This window comes from Melanotaenia boesemani, chromosome 15, assembly GCF_017639745.1.
Source record: "Melanotaenia boesemani isolate fMelBoe1 chromosome 15, fMelBoe1.pri, whole genome shotgun sequence".
NCBI lineage: Eukaryota > Metazoa > Chordata > Actinopteri > Atheriniformes > Melanotaeniidae > Melanotaenia > Melanotaenia boesemani.
In genome coordinates, this window is record NC_055696.1 from 8,279,064 (window position 1) to 8,302,847 (window position 23,784).

At 37.5% G+C, this 23,784-nt stretch overlaps 3 protein-coding genes across 7 annotated transcripts in view; 1 reads left to right on the forward strand and 2 right to left on the reverse strand.

The window, feature by feature from the left end:
- The window catches only part of klhl13 (kelch-like family member 13), a 35,013-nt gene extending 32,151 nt beyond the window's left edge, over positions 1-2,862 (reverse strand). The window contains exons 1-2 of the mRNA XM_042009383.1: positions 2,722-2,862; positions 1,302-1,373 (exon numbers count right to left, since the gene is read on the reverse strand). Coding sequence (XP_041865317.1) covers positions 1,302-1,354 — 53 coding nt within the window. The 5' untranslated portion in view covers positions 1,355-1,373; positions 2,722-2,862. The remainder of the gene's footprint in view (positions 1-1,301; positions 1,374-2,721) is intronic.
- A 2,531-nt stretch (positions 2,863-5,393) lies between these two features.
- Positions 5,394-13,564, forward strand: wdr44 (WD repeat domain 44). Its single transcript, XM_042009376.1, has 20 exons — positions 5,394-5,933; positions 6,486-6,519; positions 7,026-7,103; positions 7,589-8,195; positions 8,891-9,039; positions 9,180-9,275; positions 9,370-9,506; positions 9,747-9,830; positions 9,930-10,036; positions 10,217-10,368; positions 10,452-10,590; positions 10,688-10,752; positions 10,951-11,067; positions 11,150-11,272; positions 11,406-11,597; positions 11,684-11,785; positions 11,878-11,993; positions 12,213-12,340; positions 12,448-12,582; positions 12,672-13,564. The coding sequence occupies exons 1-20, from the start codon at positions 5,857-5,859 to the stop codon at positions 12,758-12,760; spliced, it is 2,727 nt and encodes a 908-aa protein (XP_041865310.1). The 5' UTR covers positions 5,394-5,856; the 3' UTR covers positions 12,761-13,564.
- Positions 13,565-13,659: 95 nt separating this feature from the next.
- Positions 13,660-23,578, reverse strand: zgc:163098 (uncharacterized protein LOC100037380 homolog). 5 transcript variants are annotated; one of them, XM_042009381.1, is made up of 25 exons: positions 23,428-23,578; positions 22,622-22,682; positions 22,196-22,280; positions 21,888-21,999; positions 21,296-21,405; positions 21,136-21,203; positions 20,918-21,024; positions 20,739-20,803; positions 20,495-20,660; positions 20,185-20,384; positions 19,580-19,623; positions 18,432-18,536; positions 18,278-18,344; positions 17,973-18,142; positions 17,727-17,889; positions 17,534-17,613; positions 17,357-17,444; positions 17,123-17,251; positions 16,801-16,990; positions 16,499-16,573; positions 16,361-16,421; positions 16,112-16,262; positions 14,577-14,687; positions 14,136-14,299; positions 13,660-14,052 (listed from the first exon to the last, which is right to left on the reverse strand). In XM_042009381.1, the coding sequence occupies exons 3-25, from the start codon at positions 22,271-22,273 to the stop codon at positions 13,929-13,931; spliced, it is 2,628 nt and encodes an 875-aa protein (XP_041865315.1). In that variant the 5' UTR covers positions 22,274-22,280; positions 22,622-22,682; positions 23,428-23,578; the 3' UTR covers positions 13,660-13,928. The 5 variants fall into 5 exon arrangements, with proteins under 5 accessions (XP_041865315.1, XP_041865311.1, XP_041865313.1 ...); XM_042009377.1 differs by having other exon boundaries at positions 16,499-16,576; XM_042009379.1 differs by lacking the exon at positions 23,428-23,578 and adding an exon at positions 23,195-23,345 and having other exon boundaries at positions 16,499-16,576.
- Between the last annotated feature and the right edge of the window lie 206 nt (positions 23,579-23,784).

Consider the following 23,784-nt stretch of genomic DNA (forward strand, 5'->3'; position numbering starts at 1 on the left):
GTGAATGCATGAGAAGTAATGCTAGCTAAATAAATAAATGGCTATGTCTAACTTGCTAACATCTACTCAGGCTACGTAAATAATACTATAACTTTATTTTTAAATTTTCTACAGTTTTTCTTTTCTTTTGTTTTTCTTTTTGGAAAAATCATAGCTGATTCTGTTTCTCTCAAACATGAATGATAGAGTGGTCAGTTCATTTATGGCTTTGCATCTTTTAAACGCCTGTTTCGTTCTGCAGCTGGTCCAAGAACTTAAATACAAGAACAACTTTGTCCCATTTGTCAATATCTTTCATTCTAAACTGTAGACTGGCTAAATATACCAAGCTGGTAATTCACAAAACTCAGACATCATACATCTTTTTCAGATTATGAGGCATTGTGTTGGCTTCACAAAAGTACCACACAAAAACTCACAAAGGCAGCCAGTTAAGCTAACTGAAGATTTTAATCCTATAGCAAATGCATGTGTGGAATGCCAGTGTTATTTCCCCATATATTTACACTATTCAATTACTGTTTTTGCTAAAATTCAGTTAGAACTCTTCAGCAAAATGGACAGCTGACCCAAGTTATACATTAGAAGTATTCCCGCATTAGGTCATACTACATACAAGTCGAGCAATTCAGTTCTACTTGATAGAGACATTCTTCTAACAATGAAGAATTTTTTGTTTTGACATCATTAACAATGGGTCCAGCTGAATATTGCTTTCCAGTCTTTGTGTACCAAGGACTGTGGCAATAAATCAACTGCTATGACAACATTGTTCAAACAAAAGTGTCACTACTGGCAAATGGTGACAAATTAGCCAGCACAATTCAAGAATGGAACTCTCTCACGCGTGAATTACTGTAGCAGAAACACTTCTCTCTTTCCAAGTCACTGGGAAACACTCTAGTAAGACTCTTAGCACTAGCTCTCAATCCCAGTCTGTGTGTGGTATAACCTTACTGCTATTCTCCTTCACAGTGTAATCGGGGATTACCTGATTCAACTATTTCACGTGAAAGCCATTTCTGTACTGGGACATATAACAAGATTGGTGCATGCAGTATAGTTTAAAAATAGTTCACCATCAACCCAGTCAGAATTCCCTTTAAAAAAAAAAAAAAAAAAAAATCAAATTCTGCTTTATTCCATTTGTTAATACAATGAAGGATCACAGAATATTCTCAAAGACAGATGCTTTTACATTAAAAGTTTCTGATTTATTGCAAAATTTTATTTGATAAAACCTGAAGTGTGCTATATTTAGATCATTTACAAATGATTAAGTAAAGATGATTTAATATTACCTGTCATGTAATCCGATGGGCACTGCCTCCCCTCTGTGTGCAGGGTGCTCCATACCCTCACCAAAACCACACCTAAAAAAATAATTCAGTATTTGAGTTAAGACGATTTCCATTCATAAATATATAAATAAGACCCTCCCATGTCACTCTTGTAATGATAATTTAAAATTAAAACAACACTTTCTGGTGTTTGTAAGTGTTGTGTCATACATGGACCCTATCGTCATATGTCATTTTATCACATTAGGATGCATGTAAAATATTGATTTGTATACAATTGATCACAAGCAAAACAATCTCGTCAGTTTTTTAAGTAATTCATGTTTGAAGCATTCAAATGTTTCCTAAATAAACCAGATAGCAAAAAATACAAATAGGTTATTCACCCTTAAGTTTCTACGTCTGATATAACTTAGACTTCCATGTGTTATGAGTGGAGAAATATGATGAAACATGAGTATTCGTGCTAACTATGGATATAAACTACCTACAGGCGTTGACAGAGAGGAGTGAACAGTCTCATTCCTTGCTGATGTTTCAGTAGCATCATAAGTTTAATAACTTGTTGCTTTGCACGGAACTAGGCTAATTGAAGCTATAAATAGCAGCAGTCTACGTAACTACACAGAAACAGCTACAGTGTGTTTTGAATTCCAGTAAGCATTTTACAATGAATGGTAGACAATCAATTATCACAGAACTTTTTGGATGTTTTACAATTTGGTGTAGTTTTCTTAATCATTGCAGCCTTATTTCCTGTTGTTGAAATCTTTTAAAGCAACATTTTAGTTTAAAAAAAACAAGTGAAGATGAACGTCTGCATCCATAATGGGATGTCCGATGTGCTCTCACAAATAATCGGGCTTGAAGTCCTTTAAAAACTTCAAGTGTCGTATCGTTTTGTACAGGGAAAATTGTCCGCAGCGAAGATCTTTTGTTTTAGGCTAACCCTGTAAAAATATTTATCTTTATTTGACGGACTACTCTGTTAAAATAGGCACAGCTGTCAAACCGGAGTCTTGCCGACTTTCTGCCCATGTTGACTTCACATTGTCCTTACATTCTCCAGGGGATCAGGCTTTAGCTAACTAGCTAAGCTAACCTTAACGTTAACATTGGCTAGCTTAAAATAATGTTTAATGACTCGACTACATGGTTGTCAGGGTGGTTACTCTCAACCACAACCCGCTAGCAACGTTAGGGTAACTTACAATACCAAAAACAAGCGAGGTCTAAATATGAGTTAGTTGGTTTAGTTATTAGTTGGTGTGGTTGGTTGCTTTATATGCCACCACCAACAGATGCCTGTGACTATTTATCATCCTGGTATTTGTTTAGTCTAATATGCCATATGCGGAATTCCAGTCGATGTACGTGTCTTATATAAACTCTGTAAACTTTTTAATAACAGATTCCATACCTTTTAAAACCAGATAACGTTAACTAGCGTCCTTGTTTTCCTTCCAAGCCCTCAAATCCACTTACATTACTGAAGCCGCCTTCCCTAAAATCTTTTATCCAATGCTGTCGTCGCTTACTAGGACATAGGGAGCATCCGAACTTTCCATTGGTAAAAGAGTATGGCAATCTTCTATCATTGGCTCAAAACTTCCGTTACTAAATAAAGTGGTTTTTAAGAAGAGTCCGTTCTAAGCACTGAGACTGAACAGCCTGTACTCCTTTGTTTTTTTAACGATCGCATACAGCAATAAACCAACACCAGTCGAATCGAAAGATAGAAAAAAAAACAAAAAAACATTTTGTACTAAATTCAGACACACCCAAAATAAAGCAAGAAAGAAAGAAATAGTTTTTCCACAAAAATTAAAAAATAACAATAGAGAGTGAAATAACTTATCTTCAAATACTTATTACCGTATTAGACAACTGATTTAAGTTTTCATAACATGAGTATCAGTTGCATTAAATACGAACATTAAGAAAAACAGAGGCACTCCATTTACTAGGATAATTATTATAGGCTTGTTCCTCATACAAATATGCACTTACTGTAGGTTCACTTGTTAAATTACTCATTTAAACCGCTTTTGTGCATGTGGTTCACAAAAGCAGAAGTTCACTTCTTTTTACAGAAAATATTGGGTGACTGAACTAGAAACTGGAGGTAAAGTGGTTTTGGTTGATGCCTAAATTCACTTTCAGTCCATATGGCAATAAAAGAAAAAAGAAGAAAATGTATTTTCATTTTTGTATCATTTGAATTCTCAAATTTAATTTTTCTAATTGGCTGGACAGAATCTAAATACAACATCCCTGAAACAGGCTCTTGAACTCATCTTCTCCACCTAAAAAAAACATATGTACGAAAACAAAATTTTCATTTTGTTTGGGGAGACTGTTGACTTATCACTAAGATTATTAGTATTAGAAACAAAAATTTCCAAAACAAATCCATATTTTGACATGCTCCTCCGGCTCAGTGCTACCTCAATGAAGACAGTCAATTAGACCAGCAAAGATTTTATGCAACATCGCAAAATGGTCATGGTAGGGAAACCTGAGTACTGCTTGGATATATATACATGTACACACACAGCCACTTGCCACTGCACCCAAAACTTCTATTATAATATAAAAAATATATAATGTAGTGCACAATGTGGCATAAAGCAAGAGAATAATTTAGAGTTTCAGATTTGGGTGCCCCACTTTCTTTTTTAAGTAGTTTGTTCAGCAAAGGATAAATATATTGTGTTATAAACTATGACATGTAACACTACTCTGGCATATATAGCTAAACAAATGTTTGTCACGCAAGTACATAATCATGCATTTTGAGTGACACTGTCAGCATTGTTCGCAGATGTGTAACCTGCCCACACCATAGAGACAAATGCAATTAGAGATTCAGGCTTTTAAACCGTCCACTGATAACAGCTCAACATCCTCTTTGGTCTTCAGGACACAGGATCCATGGTTTGATTAATCTGACTACATTAATATAAATAATCATTCAATTTCCATTTCAGACCATTTCAAGAAGAAGACTGCTCCTGGATTTTGTTTTTGTATGGCTTCTTCTTTCCATGATAGGACTTTAACCTACCTTTGTGGATTGCATGGCAAACTGTATTTACAGAGAGTCATTTCTGGAAGAGAATCATGTCTGATTTAAGGTTGTACTGCCTAAGGGCCTGAAGATCACTGGCATCCAATTTTGACCTTTGGCCTTGTCTTCTTCCTACAGACTGCTCCTGATTCTAACATTAAGGAACGATTTTCTGAAACTGTTCCACAATTTTTAGGTGCAGCTTGTTGCAGACTGGTGAACTTCTGCCTAGCTTAACATCTGAGAGGCTCTGCTTCTCTGAAATGCTCTTTTTATATTCAAGTCATGTTACTGATCTGTTGCAATTTAATCTAATTAGTTATTAAACTCCTTCAGCTGTTTTTGTTTTGTGCCAGTTACTTGTCCAGTGTTTCCTAGCCCCTGTTTCAACTTTTTTGAGATGTGTTACTGCCATCAAATTTCAAACGATCGAATATTATCCATGAAGTGGTAAGATGTCTGAGCTTTAACATCTTATATGTTGTTCAACTGAGAATAAAATGTGGATGTATGAGATTTGCAAATAATTGCATTTTGTTTTTATTTACATTTTACATAGCAGCACACCTCTGCACAAGCCTGTTAATGACCCAGTGATTTGAGTTAGGTGTGTTGTATCAGGGTAGAATCCAAAACCTGCAGGACAGTAGCACACGAGGACTGGAATTGGAGATCCCTGTATTGAGCTTTCTTAATAAGACTTTGCAGAGCCTTCTAGTCCTTCTTGGTGCAGCTTGAAAATCACACTGGTACCCTTCCTCAAGAAAATGCAATGTCGTTAGTAGAACACAGTAGTCAGGTTTTGCACCTCATCCCTGTTTGATGACTCGTTATTTTTGGATATTACAGTGCTTGTAGTACTAAAGTTTAACTTCTGAATATCTCAAATCCACCATTTTCCAAACTTACAAGCCCTTACAACCCCCCACCCTATTTGCTTGTTGTTTTTCAATAAGTCCAGTAGTGGACAGTAATGTGTCCAAATCATACCCAGCATTCATAACAAGGAAGTAGAAGAAGAAGAAAGACAGTTGTGCCCCGCCCTTTGACTCACCCATATACAGTGGCTGAGATGTATTTTTTCAGTTTCTTTTTTGTTCATAAGGCGATTAATTGACTCCACTGTCTTTGCAGTTGTCTAAGAGCGTGCTGTTTGCAAAACGTACTTTTTGGGTTCGGAACTTTGCTGTAAACGAGACAGATTTTAAAGAGCTAGAAGGCTAGTTAGCATTCCTCAGACGTACGATCCGAATACATTCGTTAGCTTTGTAGTAGGCTAGCATATCATAACGTTATGGCTTGACGTTTTACGAGAAAGTGGTTGTTTCACGACAGCTGGGCAAAGCCTCTAAAAAATGCCACTTTATTTTCGATAAGGCAGTATATACCAAGACGATGGCATATGTATAACACTTAAATATTCGGAGGTTTGGCTTTTACACAGCTGTCTGGCGACTTAGTTAGACTAGCTAAATTGACATTAGCATGGCGTCAGATACGAGTGACACCGAAGAGTTCTACGATGCTGCAGAAGACGTTAATTTTTCTCCATCTCCAAAAGTGTAAGGAAACACGTTTTAGTAACACCATTCGCATTTCTTTATGTTTGTGTCTTATTATAATGTTGCACATATGTAAAGCTAAATTAGCTAAATTCCCTATTCCACAATGCAACGTCAGCTCAGTTATTTCTCACACAGTACTGCACACTAAGCACTTTGTTTGGATATCATACATTGTATTGTCATTTGTCATACAATACTTATGTTTAAGAGCTACTTGTTGTGAAAACAGGAAGAGCCTACTTCCAACACTAGTCACGTGATGTTATTCCCGAAATTTAGGGGCAGTAGAATGACTTGTAGGAGCAGGTTTTCCTTAGCAGATCTCCACTTTCTGGAGAAATTTTAGTTGGTTGTAACTGGGGTGTGGTGTACTACCTGCTGTTATTGTGGGAGCTGGAAGCCTAAATCAATCAGAAGAACACTGCAATCAACCAAAAAAGAAGAAATTAGATAAAAAATCTAAAGAAGAAACATTTAATCGTTTTTAAGATGGTATATTTTGAGAATTGGTTGAATGAATTTGAAATATTTATCTGTGTTTCTTTGCAGGTCACCTGTAAAGTTTGTCATTCCTTCACCTCAGGTATGTTTGTTTAAACCCAAGTGCTGTTTAAACAATTTACTCCATGCATTGCCCCAGTTGCTGCTGTAATGATTATTCCAACTTCAGCTTAAAAACAGAGTTCATTAAAACAGAGCATTTTGGGGGGCTCAGGGAAAGAACTTTGATCACAGACCAGGTTTAAAAATCAAGTTTAAATGATCATGTTATGTTTGCAAGTTTTTCCAGATATATCATTTTTGCTGGGAAATTAAAATGCCTCTGTTTTGAATAAATAAAATTAATTTAATTAGTTATGTGGATTACTCCTATGAAGTCAGTCTGCATCAAACGTGAGAAGGCCACTTTAAAGGTTAGTGGGCTGATATAAAATTTAAATTATATGACTTTACGTTTCCTTGATTAGGTACAGACATTTTGTTAAAATTAGGTAGTCTAAATTGGTTGAGCCCACAAGTAAACCAATTCTTGTATTTATATCTGTATGTATGTATTTAATTATTTTTTATTTATTTAATCTGTAACAGATTGCAAGCAGTTCATTAAATGACGTGCACGATGTGACATGTGCTGCTTCTGAGACTCAGCAAGATGATTCCCTACAGGTGTGGTTCTCCTGTTATTCATATCCACCACATCATGACTCCATATTGATTACTCATATTTTATTTGTTTAAATCTTCATTTGTGGGATTCTATAGTCTATTGCAATAGCCAAATTTCCCTGTGGGATATATGAAGTATTTAATTTATGCTTGTGCAATATCCCATTGGAGATGTGTGATAGAATGAAGAGTAAAGATGAAAATATTTAGCTTTATCCTCATGTTTTTTGTTTTATTTTTGTAAAAGAAGAATTTAAGTGTGACTCTTAAACCGGCCAGGGATCAAATGAATTGTTTATACAAAAGACAATTTTTTGTGTGGCACTGCTTTTATTGTGTGAGTGCTGTAAGTGTTTTTGTGCTGTGTGGAAGACAGAAAAATAAAGTTATAGGATCAGATGTACCTCTTTAGGCTAAAGCTGGACATGGCAACTTGCAGAGTACAGTAGTTGCTGTTGCATTGACTTATTTTCTCTTGTTCATAGATCATTGATAGCATCATCGAGGAGAGTCAAAAGGAGAGTGTAGGTGAGGTGGCTCAGCTGTTAGATCAACTACATGTTGATGCAAGACCAGAGCCAGAGCCTAAGGAAGAGAGCAATGATGAGGAAGTTCCTGTGGAGCAAATGGCACCAGTTGTTGGACCTGGACTTGTTGCGAGGTCAGAGGAAGAACAGAGGAGTATAGCAACAAATGGAGAATGCACTTTACCTGCTCATGAACCCTCAGATCTCCCAGGGCCATCAGGTGGGTCTCAAGAATACATGCAGCCTCCGGACATCACCAGCACCATAGGACAAAGACCTCCTAATGGGGCTGGTGTGGCAGCAGAAGGTGATCAGGAACAGAAACCTGCAGATATCTTAGACCAGGTTCCTTTGACAGATAGGCCTGCTGTCTCGGACTCCCCTGGGCCTATGAAACCCCCACGGCAATTTACAGTGGAACCAGATATTGTAGCCAGCACAAAGAAGCCTCCCTCACGTCCGCCTCCTCCCAGTGGGGGTCCTCCACCAAGACCTCCTCCACCATCTTGGCATACCTTACCATCCAGGAAATCACAGGACTGTTTGAGGCCAAGTGGACTGGAAGGTAGAGAATTTATAATGGAATTAAAAAAATCTTAATGTTTTAATTCAGATTGATTTGAAAAATGTAACACAATCTTTTACACGTTATTGGAACACAGATTGTTTTTAAGTTTTTGACATTTCATTGAAGGAAAGTCTTTTAGACTAGCTACAGTCTTCTAAACATTAGCTTTTTCCCTTGGTTTGATCATACATAGCAAAGCATGAATAAATGACTGACTCATAGTCACCATGCCAATGTATCATTCACTGGGCTCAATCACTGGTTGAACATTCCCTATTGTCTGCTTTGATTTTTATAGCTGTTCTAACAAACAAATGTAGCAAGCATTTTGTTCACAAAACAAAAAATAAATAATATAATAATAATATCACCTGTTTAAATGTTGTCCAAAAATGTGTTTCTAAAAGCATTGATGAGCAGTAAATGGCATGTCCTCCATATTGTAGGTTATAGAGCAAAGCATATTGGCAAAATGTTGCTTGCTTCTTTCTTTATTTAAAAACACAACATGCTGTACACATGCATTAAATTTAAGGAAAAACCTAAACTCTCTACTCCAAATTGTCTTATAACTCTAATATATAGTGAGGCAATTTGGTGTTCATGGTTTTGGGACCACTCAGTATTGTCTGTTGAGAAAATGGAAAAAGATGAGCAGTTTTTCAGATCCCGTGTTGTGTTGTCGTGTGCAGTATCTGCAGTAGGTGCAGTCAGCTGTGATTCTCTGGAGCCTTCTGGCCTGGTGTCTCCTTGCAGCACTGTTAGAAATCTAACTAAAGAGCTACAGCATTCCCTGGACCTGGCCAGTGCCACCAGTGGGGACAAAGTGGTGACAGCACAGGTAAGTGAGGCTGCAGGTTTCACCACTTTTTTTTTTTTTTTTTGCAATCAGCCAAACAGGCTCAAAAATTATTTGTTTTCTAGCAATTTTTCTTAAAGGTTGCACTTTTTTTTTCTTGAACTTTCTTTTCTTTCATTTAGGAAAATGAAGATGAACAGGCCTGCCCTGAGAGTGGAGGACAAACTCCAGGTCCTCATCGTCCACGATCCAACTCTGGTAGAGAATTAACAGACGAAGTGAGAATCCTGTTTTTATTTGGCTTGAATCATAGCCAAGATCGAACCACTCTGCTTTGCAACAAAAACATACTTGTGTGTAATCTTTACACAGGAAATCTTGGCTAGTGTGATGATTAAGAATTTAGACACTGGGGAAGAGATTCCTCTCATTCAGGCAGAAGAGAAACTTCCTGCTGGAATCAACCCCCTCACTCTGCACATCATGAGGAGGACCAAGGAGTACATTACGTAAGCAGAAAGCAGATAATCTCTTTAAGCGTCCATATTATGCTGAACAATGCCCTCATAAGGGTCAATTCACTTGAGCATCAGGTTTCTGGAAAAAGGTGTTGCTGTGGTTGGGATTGAGCAGTTTATGCACTTTTATTTTCTCATGGAAAAAGATCTTTTCAAGCCTTGTTGTGTAAAAAAAAAACTGAGTGATTCATTGTGTAGAGGAAACTGATATGTTTAATTTTGCCCTCCTAGGAACGATGCAGCCCAGTCAGATGACGATGATAAGTCTCAGGCTCCACTGACAGACACAGATGGAGGAAAACTGAAGCAAAAAACGTAAAGTTGCTGGAATTGTTTTTTTTTTCCCCCTCCTGTTTTCATCACATGATCACATTTAGAGTATGAGAGTTTGTTTTTATTTATATTTCTAACCAGAACTCGGTTAAAAAAATTCCTGGACAAGTCTGTAAAGAAGGCCAAGCATCTTGCTGAGGAGTATGGTGAGAAGGCAGTCAATAAAGTGAAAAGCGTGCGTGATGAAGGTAAGAAATATTTAATATTTATGTGACTATAATTGCATGTATATAATTTCTTCTTAAAGAAAATGACTTGCGTTGAAATAGACTTATTTCTATTTTGGGACATTAATATGAAATTTTAATCTGCTGCAGCAGCAGTGTTCTGATAATCTTTTTTCTGCTTTTTGTTTTGATTGCACTCAGTGTTCCACACAGATCAGGATGATCCTTCATCAAGTGATGATGAGGGCATGCCTTACACCAGACCTGCCAAGTTCAAGGCAGCTCATAGCTTCAAGGGTCCCTTTGACTTTGATCAGATTAAGGTTGTGCAAGATCTGAGTGGAGAGCACATGGTAAAATGATCTTAATCCCACATGACTTATTTATTTGCTTATTCAGAATGATTGTTTTACAGCATCTTTGTCTTTTTCCTCAGGGTGCAGTTTGGACTATGAAGTTCTCTCATTGCGGGAGGCTGCTGGCAACTGCAGGCCAAGACAATATTGTTCGCATCTGGGTCCTAAAGACTGCCTTTGACTACTTCAATAATATGAGATTAAAGTACAACACTGAGGGTATGATTATTAGCAACTCAGATTCTTATGTTATATCATGACATACAACAAACTCTTGCTGGACTATCAGAATATCATAATATTTTGGCTCCTCCAGGTCGAGTTTCACCTTCACCATCTCAGGAAAGTTTATGTTCTTCGAAATCTGACACTGATCCTGGGGTGAGAGGACAAACAAGTCTTCATATTAATTACATCTCATTTGTGTTTTTTAGTGTCCTCAAGTGGAAAAAAGCTTACAAATACAAGATTTGCATAATTCTAATTGTATATTTTAGCTATTATCAGTGGAAGTATTGGAAGGTTCTATATCTCACTGTTATTTGACTTTCATTAAATAATTGCACTGGTATTTTTTAGACAAGTTGTGTTCCGGAGGACCCAGATACCGAAGACAGAAATGCCCCTTTCCGTCAAGTCCCCTTCTGCAAATACAAGGGTCACACAGCTGATCTGTTGGACTTGTCCTGGTCGAAGGTGTTTGTCTCTCTACTCTCTCCATACATTCCAGACCTTTTACAACCCTTGTCTCACTTTTTCTATTTTTGTACCCACTTAGAACTTTTTCCTGCTTTCATCTTCCATGGATAAAACAGTTAGATTATGGCACATATCCAGGAGAGAGTGCCTCTGCTGCTTTCAGCACATTGATTTTGTCACAGCCATTGCTTTCCACCCCAGAGTAAGTTGTCACCTTGCATCACTCGTCTAAAAACAAATCAGTTGTCTATTAATTCTGACACCTGTTTGTTTTTTTTTAAGTTCATTTATTTTTTTTATAAAAGCTGTATACATATTTTCTTGTTGTTGGCTAGGATGATAGATACTTTTTAAGTGGCTCTCTGGATGGGAAACTTCGTCTTTGGAACATTCCAGACAAGAAAGTGGCGCTGTGGAATGAGGTGGACGGTCAAACTCGACTCATCACTGCTGCCAACTTCTGCCAAAACGGGAAGTATGCAGTCATTGGCACCTATGATGGCCGTTGCATCTTCTATGACACAGAGGTATCTTTGCTCTACTTTATCCTGCTAAGACCCGGCTTTATCATGGGAATGTGAAAACTTACCGTTTGTTTTCTGTCATTCATCAGCGCCTGAAATACCACACTCAAATTCATGTGAGGTCTACCAGAGGAAGGAACAAAGTTGGACGCAAAATCACTGGTATTGAACCTCTGCCTGGGGAGAATAAGGTAACAACTTAACACTACTGCTATATCTAGAGAATATTTTTTTTTTTTTGCAATAAACCTTGTCAAATGTCAAACCTACCCTGCCTCTACAGATCTTGGTGACCTCAAATGATTCCCGCATTCGCCTTTACGACCTGAGGGACTTGTCTCTGTCCATGAAATACAAGGGTTATGTTAACAGCAGCAGCCAGATTAAGGCCAGCTTCAGGTGAAAAATGTTTCTTATCACAGTAAAAATTTCAAACTAAATAATAAATCTCTCTCTTTCTTGCTCCTCAGCTCTGGCAGAGAAAAATGAATTTGAGATTTCTTAAATTGAAGATAGTAAAGAGAATTTTTACTGTGAAAATTGTCCAGTAAGCAGTTTTTTACGTTGTTGTCCACTCATTTTGTGCAATTATTAATGTTTATGCTTGTTTTCCTACAGCCATGATTACTCCTTCATAGTTAGTGGCTCAGAGGATAAATACGTGTACATCTGGAGCACTTACCACGACCTGAGCAAATTCACATCTGTACGGCGTGACCGCAATGATTTCTGGGAAGGGATTAAAGGTAACTGTGCTGAGGGTTGAGTGGCAAACAGCATTTAATGCAGTAACCGGTCTGCTCCATTTGTTCCCAGGGAGTGCATGATTACTAAAGCATTATTTTTTCTGCAGCACATAATGCAGTGGTCACCTCAGCCATATTTGCGCCCCACCCAGGCCTTATTGTTCCACAAGAAACCGGAACAGAAAAACCAGAAGCAGACCGTAAGAGCCTAGACTCCACAGAGTCTGAGACGATACCATCAGGTATTTGCATCAGCTGCCAGTCAGATTTTGTGATAGGAAGACTCCTTTCGGTGGTGCGAAGTTGCATTGTTTGCTTTCTTTCTTTGCAGGAGCCCTAAAAACAGACCACACGGAGGTTCTCCTTTCTGCTGACTTTACTGGAGCCATCAAAGTTTTCATCAACGTCAAAAAGTACTGATCGACTCAGACGTCCCCAACTCTTCCCAGGCCTGTCAGAGATTAGTCATGAAGATGGATGACGACCTGTCAGGAGTCTTTGTTAGATTATCCCTAAACACCTAATGGTTATGTCTATGAGACAGACATAACCACATAAGGGAACAGATGTGAGAAAAAGGACTGTAAAATGGACAAGGTTCAGTTCCTCGTCCCATTTTTATTTTTTAAACTTTCATACCAGGTAACAGGTAACTGTGAATGGTTTGGCATTTAGAGATGCAGAGATGCCAAATAAGTGGTTTGAGCAGTTATTCTGTTCAGATGTGTGTAACTTCATAGCTGTATGGTCAAGATTGAACATACAGTTTGGGCACCTTACATGTTTCTTTGGTTCTCATTTCAGAAAAATCAGTTTTTCCCATTAGAAACAAGACACTGTGTATTAAGTTCTGATGTCTTTTAAAATATGTAACCATTTGTGTCTGTATCAGGGTGAGCTGAAATTTAATTTACAAATTACTTTAGCCTCAAATGTACTTTTTTTCCTCAATCCATCTTCTTTAGCCTTCTTCTAAATAATACCAAACATTTCAACAGCAAAACCACAATACAGATCAGTGTGTACTCACTTATTATGGCTGGGTGTCTTAATTTTGCCAGAAATAATACTGGCTTACAAGTACTTTTGATAAATTTTTGTTTAACTAAAGCACATTTCATTACAATAGTACTGTAAATCTGTGTAATGTTGCACACTTACTGCTTTTGTAAAATAAAGACAATGCTTTATTCCTTTCCTCAATAAAAGTGTTCTTAAGCCACACAAATGCTTAAATGTTTTTCAGCCTTGGAAAATTATGCTATTGCCAACAAGCCAGTAGATTAACTTATCATGTACTCACGTCTTGCACACAAGCATTTATCACCAAAAGTGATTTATTTAGTGTCAGAAACTTGCAGTAACATTTCTGGAAATCAATTTAAAAACAAACATGAAAACAAAAATATATAATTAGTTACAGCGTTTAAACTTCATAATAGAAAAGGGTGTTGAATCTTGCACGGATAGTTCACGTTCGAACCAAGAGAACAGACGACTGCCTGTTTTTAGAGCGTGCTGCAGGTTGCGTATCTGACACCAGCAGGCCAACGCAGCACAACGACAGATGACAAGGTTCAGAGTCCAGTTAGTGTTTGCTCTTCTTCGATTTCTTGTGTGAACGATGTGGCGACCGTGACCTGGATTTGCTGGTCTTCCGGTTTGGAGATGGTGATCGGGACCGCTTAGACCACTTGGGAGACCTTGTCCTCCTAAATGGACAGAAAATAGAATGACTACAAGAATATTGAGCACGATGAATAATTTTCTTACAAAAGCATTTCATAGCACTTGCTTTGAAGGAGAGATGCTCCTTGATTTTCGAGATTGGTCATCAGGATTACTGCTCCGTCTTCTGTCCCCTTCATTTCTTTTGCTTCTTTCTTTATTTTTCTTGTCATCTTTTGGTTTGTCTTTGGACTTTGATCTCTCATTCTTTTCTTCATCTTTTTGAAACTCCTATAAAAGATGGGGGAAATACATATTTCACAAGGACTAAATTAAACTGGGAGAAAAAAAGGAAAACTTTTTCTCTGTAGATGGTGCACAGTAAACTAATGTGATGATCTCACACAGACCTGTGGTTCTGTATCAGGGCTGTTAAATATATCTGGTGTAATTAACATATTAACCAGATCATTTGTAAAACTTTGTGTTCAGTAATAATAATTAAAAAAGAAGAAAATAAAAGACAGCTTCTAAATAGTTGCACACAAAAAAAGGTCCATCAGCCTACCTTCTGCAGCAGTTTGTTTCTGTAATGTTCCACTTGTTCTTGTATGCTCATGCCTGACTTCCTCTGCCTTTTGCCAGATTCCAGCTCATCTTGTATCTTCATAACCTTTACCTGTGTCATGCACATCAAATCAGTTCCAAACATTTTCTAATATGTTCAAGTTACTTGGGATGAATCAACAATGATAAATGAACATCAGTGTCCAACTAATTCTACCTTTAATGTCAAAATTCTATTTCCCCTTTAAGCAATAAACACTGCACATACATAATACCTCTGGTTAAAAAAAAAAAGAAGTGGAATCACCACTATTGGATTCTGTTTTTACTTTTTCCATTTTATGTTTATTTTTTATGTTTACATACATATACGAATATCTCTCTAAGAGAAAGAACTACTTAAAAAAATGTTAAAAAAAAAAAAAAAAAAAGAATGCATCTGCACACCTTAATGAGTTGTTGGACCTGGCTGCTTGACAAGAAATAAGTGGAAAAGGATGAAACTCCTTTTAGAAAGTTATTCAGCTTGGATTGTTTTTTTTTCCTTGTCTAAAATTTGGAGCAAGTACAGTAAAAAATGGGAAGGTTGGAAAAGGGAAACATACAGGCCGACCAAGGACAATGTCATAGTGTCAGGACAGAAAACTGAAACCAGTATGTCTGAAATACAAAAGGAAATGCACGACAGAAACGAAACAAAAATGAGAAACAGAAGCCAATCTGTGTGACTGATCTGAGATGAATCAACAGAAGGAAATATGATTTACATCCAGAAAAGCCAAACAAACCATTACTAACACATAAAAGCAGAGAACGAGGTTGTAGCGGGCTAAGGAGAAGCAGTCATGGGCTGTGGATGACTGGATGAAAGTGATACTCAGATGAAACAAAAATCTGCATTTGACAGAGATGATGCCAGAAGTGTTGTCTGATGCAGTTACAATTAAATATATAAAGATGACTACTTGGTAAAAAAAAAAGAAGCTAATTTTCATAAACATTCATGATATGAGCTGTCATTTACATAAAATACACAGGTGTACTCTGAAATTTTGCATTAACCAAAAGACATATTTGGTGACCAGGAAGTAATTTTTTTAGGATGTTAATGCATCCTGCTACAGAAAAGAGAGCCTAAAAGAATATTTAAGAAAAGTCACACACTATGTGAGATGACCAGAAAACTAGAATCACAATAGATGGTGAAAACTGGTGGTTTGTGATTCATTTTCCTCATGATTAATTGCACAATTTTCTGTTTGTTTAGAAAAATATATATATTTAATGTTTTAAGAATGCCTTACCAACTTAGCAAAGCTCTGCTGTTAAATAAAACATTTTGTGTCATTTATGTTAATTTTTTTTAAACAAAAAATACAGCTTATTGAACATCCTTCAAGGGAGGACTATATATTTTGCCTGTTGTTGTACTCTATAACCCAGGCTTAAAGTGGATATTGAAGTTTGACTTTAAAAGGAAGGACAAGTTGGCCAACAAGACAACTGCTGTGTTTCTGTCAAAACAAAAACTTTTACCTCGAGCTCCCTCAACTTTTTCCTTTTACTCTCGGACATTTGAAAACTTCTGAGTGAGCTCTGGAAAACTGCACTGTCGTAGTTTGGCGAGCTGCAGGAACCAGCGCTACTATCACTCTCTGAACCATCGTCTTCATCCTGTGAGTTGCAGCTGTTATTAGGAGGGAGAGATGTGAGGTTTACTACATCCTTTATTCTTGTCGCAAATAAAAATGCATGATGAATTAAAGCCAACTACTTGGGCCTTACCTAATATTAACTTCTTCACCGTCCTGCTTCCCTACAGTGCCCCACTTGGACTCAGTTTTGGCTGGGGGAAAAAGGAGAATAATCAGCAGGATCCTAAGGGGTCAGAGTAATGATTAACTGCATCTTCACAGTTCTTACCTTGAGAAAATGTCTCAGTAGCACTGGTCATCTCCCATTTAGACAAAGGCATTCTGGGTAGAGGTGCACTTTCATCTACTGATGTAACAAAAAGACTTTGGTTAGGACAAAAGCAAGTCATCTACTTAAATCTGGAGTTACACTAAGATCACTGTATGATGGCATCTGATTTATGTTGTGGATTATTTTCTCTATGAAAATTTGTGATTTTGCCATTTTCTCAGTGAGCACATTGAGGGAAAATGAAACTATGAACTCAGTTTAGAAAGAGAACTTTTAATACTGATGTGATATAGACTTACAGGGCATCCCATCGATGTCATCTGCAGCAACACTTAGGGGCACGCCATCTATGTCATCAACAGGGACACCATCCAGAGGGTCCCAGCCCATTGGGCAGCCATCTATGTCATCCACAGGAGTTCTGTCCAAGGGTAAACCATCTAGAAGTCTTATGACCATTGGCGCACCATCAAGCTCAGAGGATGTTTCCTACAAGGAGGAAGACAAATCCACATCTATTAAGGGACGTCCAAATCTATTACCTGGTTGTGTTCTCAGTCACAAACAGTTTATGTTGTTCAAATGGCATTACAAAAAGACAGTAATGCCTGATAAGCTCACCTCTGCGGTCTCTGTTACCTCCTCCCCTGCTTTGGCGAAGCCCAGGAAGATATTTTGAAGGTGGATTAGGTAAGGCTCTGGATATATGGCCCAGTCTTCCCATGCTCTAAAACAATTCATGACCTTTTGCTGTAGAGATGGGATGTAAAAAAAAAAAAAATATATATATATATATTTTTCTTTTTTCTATTTAGGTGAGTGTCCTTGTGTGAGGCAAAAGATTTACATGCTTACCTTAAACTGTTCAGCCTGCAGCCTGGCTTGTATGTTTTTATGTGCTGCATTAAGGTCACCAAATATCTGAGGTAACTTTGTTTCAAAACTGAAAAGAAGGAAATATTCAAAGACAGTCAGAAGCAGAAGAAATAAAAATCACAAGTGCTGTAGATGCTTTGAGAGGATGTTTCTTACTATTTACGATAATAGGATGCACCAGCTACTTTGGCAGATGAGTTGTGTAAGATATCCGACACAAGATACAATCTGGAAATCTGTCAGAGAGAAGACAAAAAAAGCTAACTATGATGATAGCATGTATTTAACTTGGTGCATTTCCATTCTAGTTAAACTGTCTCATACAGAAGTATAAATAAAGCAAACCAGCCTTAATCTGAAGTGGTGTTTGAAGCAAGGAAAAAGAGTCAGCAATGTGTCCCACGACTTCCTCCGCTGCATCTGCTCGGTCGAGACAGAACAGCATGGCGTTGGCAACGTTGTCTCTGCTTGGAGTGAGCTCTTTTAGAAGCGTCTCCAGCCTGTGTTTGTGCCTGAGTGGTGTTAAAAGAAGAATAAATTTAGATGAAATAACGAAACAAGCAAAAGCATTCCTGTATGAGCCAGACAGCCTTACTCAGCTCTGAGTTGTCCTTTTTTCACCTCCTCTTCTATGATAACTTCATCCTCTACCACTGTGCTCTCTTCAGGTCTCTCAGGGAAGCTGTTTAAAATGGGCGGTCGCCATAATGAGCCTCCTCGGAACATACGAAAATCAGTTGTTCTCCACTTGGTCGGAGTCTCTCCCTGTGGAGAAGGTAAGGATGGGGCACATAAATGTATTTTATTAATCCAGTTATTTTTAATACACTGACATCAACTAGTCAAAGATTTGTTTCATATCCCAGTTTTTAGGAACAAAGCTTTGCAGAACAAACATACTTGGAGGATAGTAAAGAGTTTCCAGCGATAGTACACGTGATCTTGACTTTTGTTTTCGAAAAGGAACCTGAGAAAATGAAGAATGTGTAAATTATGTGTATCCTTTCTGAGCTTACTTGTAAAACCAACATGTGACCATGTAAATCATACTCACCTATAATCTGGATTGTTTTTTTCTTTGTTCATTATGATGGCTTCAAACATAGGACCTTCACGCACCACAAACTCTACCATTCTGTGAATACGGAATAATAGATTCCTGTGAAGAAAAAGGGGCATGTCAGACTGGACTTTATGTTTTAACCCTCTGTGCACACTCATCTTCTGTTATTTATAATATGAGATCTCTAGTGCCTCTTCACCGTGAACTAGTGGCCCATGAAAATTGTTGGCTGACTGTCAGATTGTGTTTAGCCGACCATAACAAAGTCATTTCAAGTCAAAACATACAGTTTTAAAAAAGCTAAATACAATTACATGACAGGCCATGAAACATTTCTCTGTGCAACACTGACAAGTCAGTGGCCTCTACATGGTACAATTTGCTGACATATCTTAATATTTTTTAAAGAAATACAATATACCAAATTTTATGAGAATTTAGAGGTCATGTTTTGTTTTGGTCCTGCAAGACCTTTCCAATAAGAAGTCCAACTACACAATTTTGAAATAGCTGTTGACAAATCCAGATACTTCCTGCAAATCTAGTGTAAGGGTTTAAAAATCCTTACTTTTGAACAAAAACTAGAGCAAGACAAATTTGCCACATGATAAGTCGCCTTCATGACATTTTAGTGTGAGAATACCTTGAAACCAGTCTGAGCTTAAGCATCTACGTGCAGTAAGTTTGTGCAACACTTTAAATGTACATTTACAGCTAAATATTCACACAATTCACTACCCTGATCTGAGACAGTAACTGCTTTGAAGTCATTGCCGACATCTCCCGATTGGGGTTATTATTAAATCTATCTGCCTTCTAGCTGTATCTGTCTGCAGTGTCTCAGCCAAGAAGCCCAGAGCTCAAAGAAGTTGGGATGTATTAATGGCTCTGACAGTCCTTCACAAAACCTAATCATTCCTCATGATAACATTGCCTGGATGATAGAAACATGATCAATACTGAAAAACATTTCTAAATTTTCACTAACTTTTAAATATAATGTGTGTCAAGTGCATTAACAGCTCTTAAACCTGCCTCAAGGAATAATGTATGGATACAAGATGAGTGCACCTCAGCCTCTGTCCTATAACACTTGTGTTATGACAGCTGGTCAGTCATAGTAAGAAGAGTGTGTGTACCTTTCACTTGGGATAACCACTTTGACTACGGCTTCGGACAGAGTCTGTTTGTGAAGTCAAACCAAATAGTGAAAATATTAAAAAGTGAGAACTCGTACAAATGAAACACTGCAGGATACATACAGCATAGAAATGACGTAGTCGCTGAACTGGGGAGGGTAACACAGCTTACATTCGCCATTAGGAAAGAACAAAAGTGTCTACACAAGCTAAACTAATAAATTGAAAGATAAACCTTCAAGATGTAAAGATCTCTACAGAATATTTCTATAAAAACAGCATTATGATACACCTACAAAAACCCATATTGCACTGCAAGGACAGATGATCAAACAGGCATCATCAATATGATCCCCAATTTGCTATAATTGGGGATAAATTGGGTCTTATGCATTAATTAATTTTTAATCAGTTTCTTGCTAAAGTTTGAAATGAATCTAACATATGAGCCAAATGACACAAATTCCGTTTGTGTATTTCTGTAAGGCTCTTCTTGGAGCAAAATCTCTTTAAAAGCTAATTATCCGTTTATTTACACATTCTTGTTCACTAGCATCGCTATCTAAACGCAGTTTAACACCCATTACTTGGACATGTGACTTTACCTTGTCAAGCTCAGTTTTGGACATGCCCAGAGGCTTGGTGAAGTCATTGCGAAAGCGATCCCTCGGTTGGGCATTAAAAGGAAGACCAGATGGAGGTGGTGGTGCAGCTCTTACCCCAACCGGTGTGAAAAGAGGCTGTGGCGGAATGCGGGCTGGTTTGCCCCATCCCAGTTTCATTTCAAAGCCCATAACCACTTTACCTACAATATGAAACGTGTGTCTACACTCAGATGGAATATGATTTCACAGTCACAGCACTGACATAATGTTTACTAGATGAACTACAGTTATGTCCAAAAGTCATCTTTACCATCAAGAGCAGCCATGGCCTTCTCTGCATCCTTCCTTGTCATAAATGCCACAAAGGCTCTGTTTGAAGGCCTGCCGCGCTCCTCGCCTGTTCTCGGCCACATAATTTTAACACTGGCCAGGGGACCATATTTACTAAACTCCCTGCAGAGCATCTCCTCATTCATCTGCAGGAATAAAAAAATAAAACGTGAGAGATGTAAATCTGTACCACACCATGCTCAAGAGTCAGTGGACTCCTATACCTTTTGGCTGATGCAGTTAATGTAGAGGTTGGTGGTCACTGGCGCAGTCAGGTCGTCGTACAACACTGGATGATGAAACAGAATTCAGGTTAGCATGATTTGGAGCTTAACTAAATATTCTACAAAAAAAAAAAAAAAAAAAAAAAAAAAAAGTGCTGATGCTGAAGTTGAGCTCTAACTTGATCGTCCAGATAATGGTAAGTCCACATCTCCCCCTCCCCCTCCTCCTTCTCCACCAGGGTCACTTTTCTTCCTTTTATGTCTCTCCTCGCGCTCCTCTTGTATTCTACATTTATTAGTACATAAAAAACAGGCTAATGTGTGAAAAGAATAAACAAAAAGCATACTGACAGATTGCAATGAAACATATTAAACATATTTTACACAACAGACTTACAGCTTAAGTTCTTCTTTGAACAGTTCAAGATTACTCTTCTTCTTGTCATCTACTCTTTTTTTAAATGCCTGTTCAACAAGAGGGAGAAGTCATGACGAAAATCGAGATGCAGAGAACTGAAAACATATGACACAATATGAAGATCAGAGTAATAACTTACAGCTTTTTTGCTTTCAGCAGACGGTGCTGGTGAGACATGCTGAGACACAGTAGCAAACTTTGTAGCAGGTCGGTACAGCTTACTTTTCTTGACATCTGCGGCATCTTCCTCTGCAAATAGTAGAAAAACACTCCAATAACTGATTCTCCAATTCATCATTTATTCATTAAGGTACATTTAGGTAACAGGTAGTTGTATTTTACAAGCATATTTGAACAGCTTCCTGTAGAACAGGAAACAAAAACACAAGCCAGCTGGTTGAGTCTCAGTCTCTCTGATGCATTTGCTGTTAAGCCATATATTATCTGGATTTCTACATGTGGATTTTCTTTTATTACAGTGATACTGGATATTTTGTTGAACCATTCAGAAGATATGGGTCTTTAGTTCAACATTATTAGAACAGGTAACTTATAACTTGACATCACATACAGAAAAGGTAGGATAATACATCTTCATTACATCTCAATATATAATAATAATAATAATAAAAAGTCTGTTTTTCACCATGTATGTATTGTATAACATAAAGGTACAAGCTAATTTTCATCTAAAGTTCCTGTACAAAGATCCTTGACTCTTTGTTGCTTACCTTCAGTGGCATTCACAATTCCTCCATGGACAAAAGTCTTCACTTTGCCTTTTTCACTGGTCTCAAAGGATGCCAGAAATTCTTCAAAAATCTCAGCTGCTTTCTCTTCTTCCTACAGTGCCATGCAAACATAAAAGAGATCAGTACTTTACATCTATAAGAAAGCTGTTCTTAGGGTTCTTTAAATTCTTGACTTAAACACTGGTGATTACTGCATTTATTTTACACAAAATTGTATTTGAAGAAACATGTCCCATCATATTTGAAAGACATAAAACCACAACAGCAACATTCAAAAACCTCCATACCTTTTTCTTTCGCTTTTCTTGATCTTTTTTGGAAAGTGTTTTCAGTGGAGTAGCTGGTTTTCCCTTTCTATCTGCCATCCTGGAACTGTTAAGAATAAATAAGTAGATAAATAGAATGCCTTTCTATTGGTAGTTAGAAGTAAACATAAGATTGTGAGGGTATGTTGCGCAGTTAAGCAGAAAATTTAGAGGGCAGTTTTTGAGCAACAGGTTTCCTCTTGATTAAAATGACATAAACAAGCTATAGAAAAACATATTAAAACGTATTATTGTTATAATTAAAACGTCTTTTGCACGGTAAACCCTTCCCCCTATTTATTTATTTTAACTAAAAGTGCCATGTCCAAAATCATTCTCCCTCTTTCTCAAATCAAATCCAGTGATACCATTTACAGAGATCCTTCAAAAAAAGAGGCCATCACTCACATTTAGAGATAAAGTCAGTCAACCTGAGGAAAACCCTGGCTTATGGCAGCAATCGCCCCTCCTACAACACAATGTCCAAAAACATTCAGCCAAAGTCGTTAATAAACAGTTAGCATCATAAACATCCACATAATAAAGCAGCCATGTTAGCTTCTTTAATTTGAAATACTACGCGCACCCTTTCTAAATCGGATTTCAAATACATGTAGTAAATAAACGGGGGAAAAAAGAATTAAAATCACACACAAATAGATATATCTAAATGTCACTAAACAAAATCTAGTGGTACTCCATATTCACTGCTAACTGCTGAAGCCCTGCTAAGAGGATGCAATATCTCTCAGGAGAGCTGCTAAAAACAAACCATATCATAGCTATTTAAACCTAGCCACACCACTCCACAAATATTCCACAGGTCACCACAACACATATGCTGTTTTAGGCCATTTGTACCACAAACGTTTTTTAACAGGCCTACGCTGAAATGTTAGCCATCACTTTGCTAACGTTAGCTAGCATCAATGTTTAGCTTAGCTACCTTTCGCTAGAGTCCAGTATAAAAAGTGAGCTAACCTAGGCTTTTAGGCAAGTAATGTTTCATGCAGCAAGCATGTTTTCATCAACCGTGATCCTGATAGTGCATTAACCTAGCTTATACATGAGTATAATCATCGTTAACATTTGCTAACTCTAGATTTCCAACAAATCTTCTCTTAGCTAGCCAAAATAACTGTAACGCCACAATGCACCGACTACTGACAACGCAGGAAATTATTAAACCACTCTGCATGCACGCAGTTCCATACCTTAAGCAAAACTGTATGTGTTATGCTATTGCTTCACCATTTTGATTGCGACCGACAAATCTTTTTTCTGTCACAACGTACCAGGATGCGATAAGATTTCCGACTGGTGCACCTCATTGAAGACAGGACGCTTGCTCAGTCTGCACGTCATTTAACGAGTCTGTCTCCAGTTAATGTTCTTATTCATTAGAGAAAGTTATTCATTTTAAAGAATGGAAATAATGTTTTAATGTAAATTCAAACCAATCATTTGGCCACAAATGCCCTCCTTTGTCCTATGTTTTGTGTTGTTGACTTGTTGTATGGCAGGAGGGCTTTCTTTATTTCCGAAGTTTCCTAAAGTTTGTTAATTATCAA

Excerpts from the sequence above, each read along its gene's own strand:
- wdr44 (XM_042009376.1), top strand. The coding sequence starts at position 5,857 with ATGGCGTCAGATACGAGTGACACCGAAGAGTTCTACGATGCTGCAGAA. Across the intron at positions 9,831-9,929 it reads GGAAAACTGAAGCAAAAAAC|AACTCGGTTAAAAAAATTCC; the intron begins GTAAAGTTGCTG and ends ATTTCTAACCAG. Across the intron at positions 10,591-10,687 it reads ATTAAAGTACAACACTGAGG|GTCGAGTTTCACCTTCACCA; the intron begins GTATGATTATTA and ends TGGCTCCTCCAG.
- zgc:163098 (XM_042009378.1), bottom strand. The coding sequence starts at position 22,273 with ATGGCAGATAGAAAGGGAAAACCAGCTACTCCACTGAAAACACTTTCC. Across the intron at positions 21,025-21,135 it reads TTCAAAGAAGAACTTAAGCT|AATACAAGAGGAGCGCGAGG; the intron begins GTAAGTCTGTTG and ends TAATAAATGTAG. Across the intron at positions 16,422-16,498 it reads TACTGAGACATTTTCTCAAG|CCAAAACTGAGTCCAAGTGG; the intron begins GTAAGAACTGTG and ends TTTTTCCCCCAG.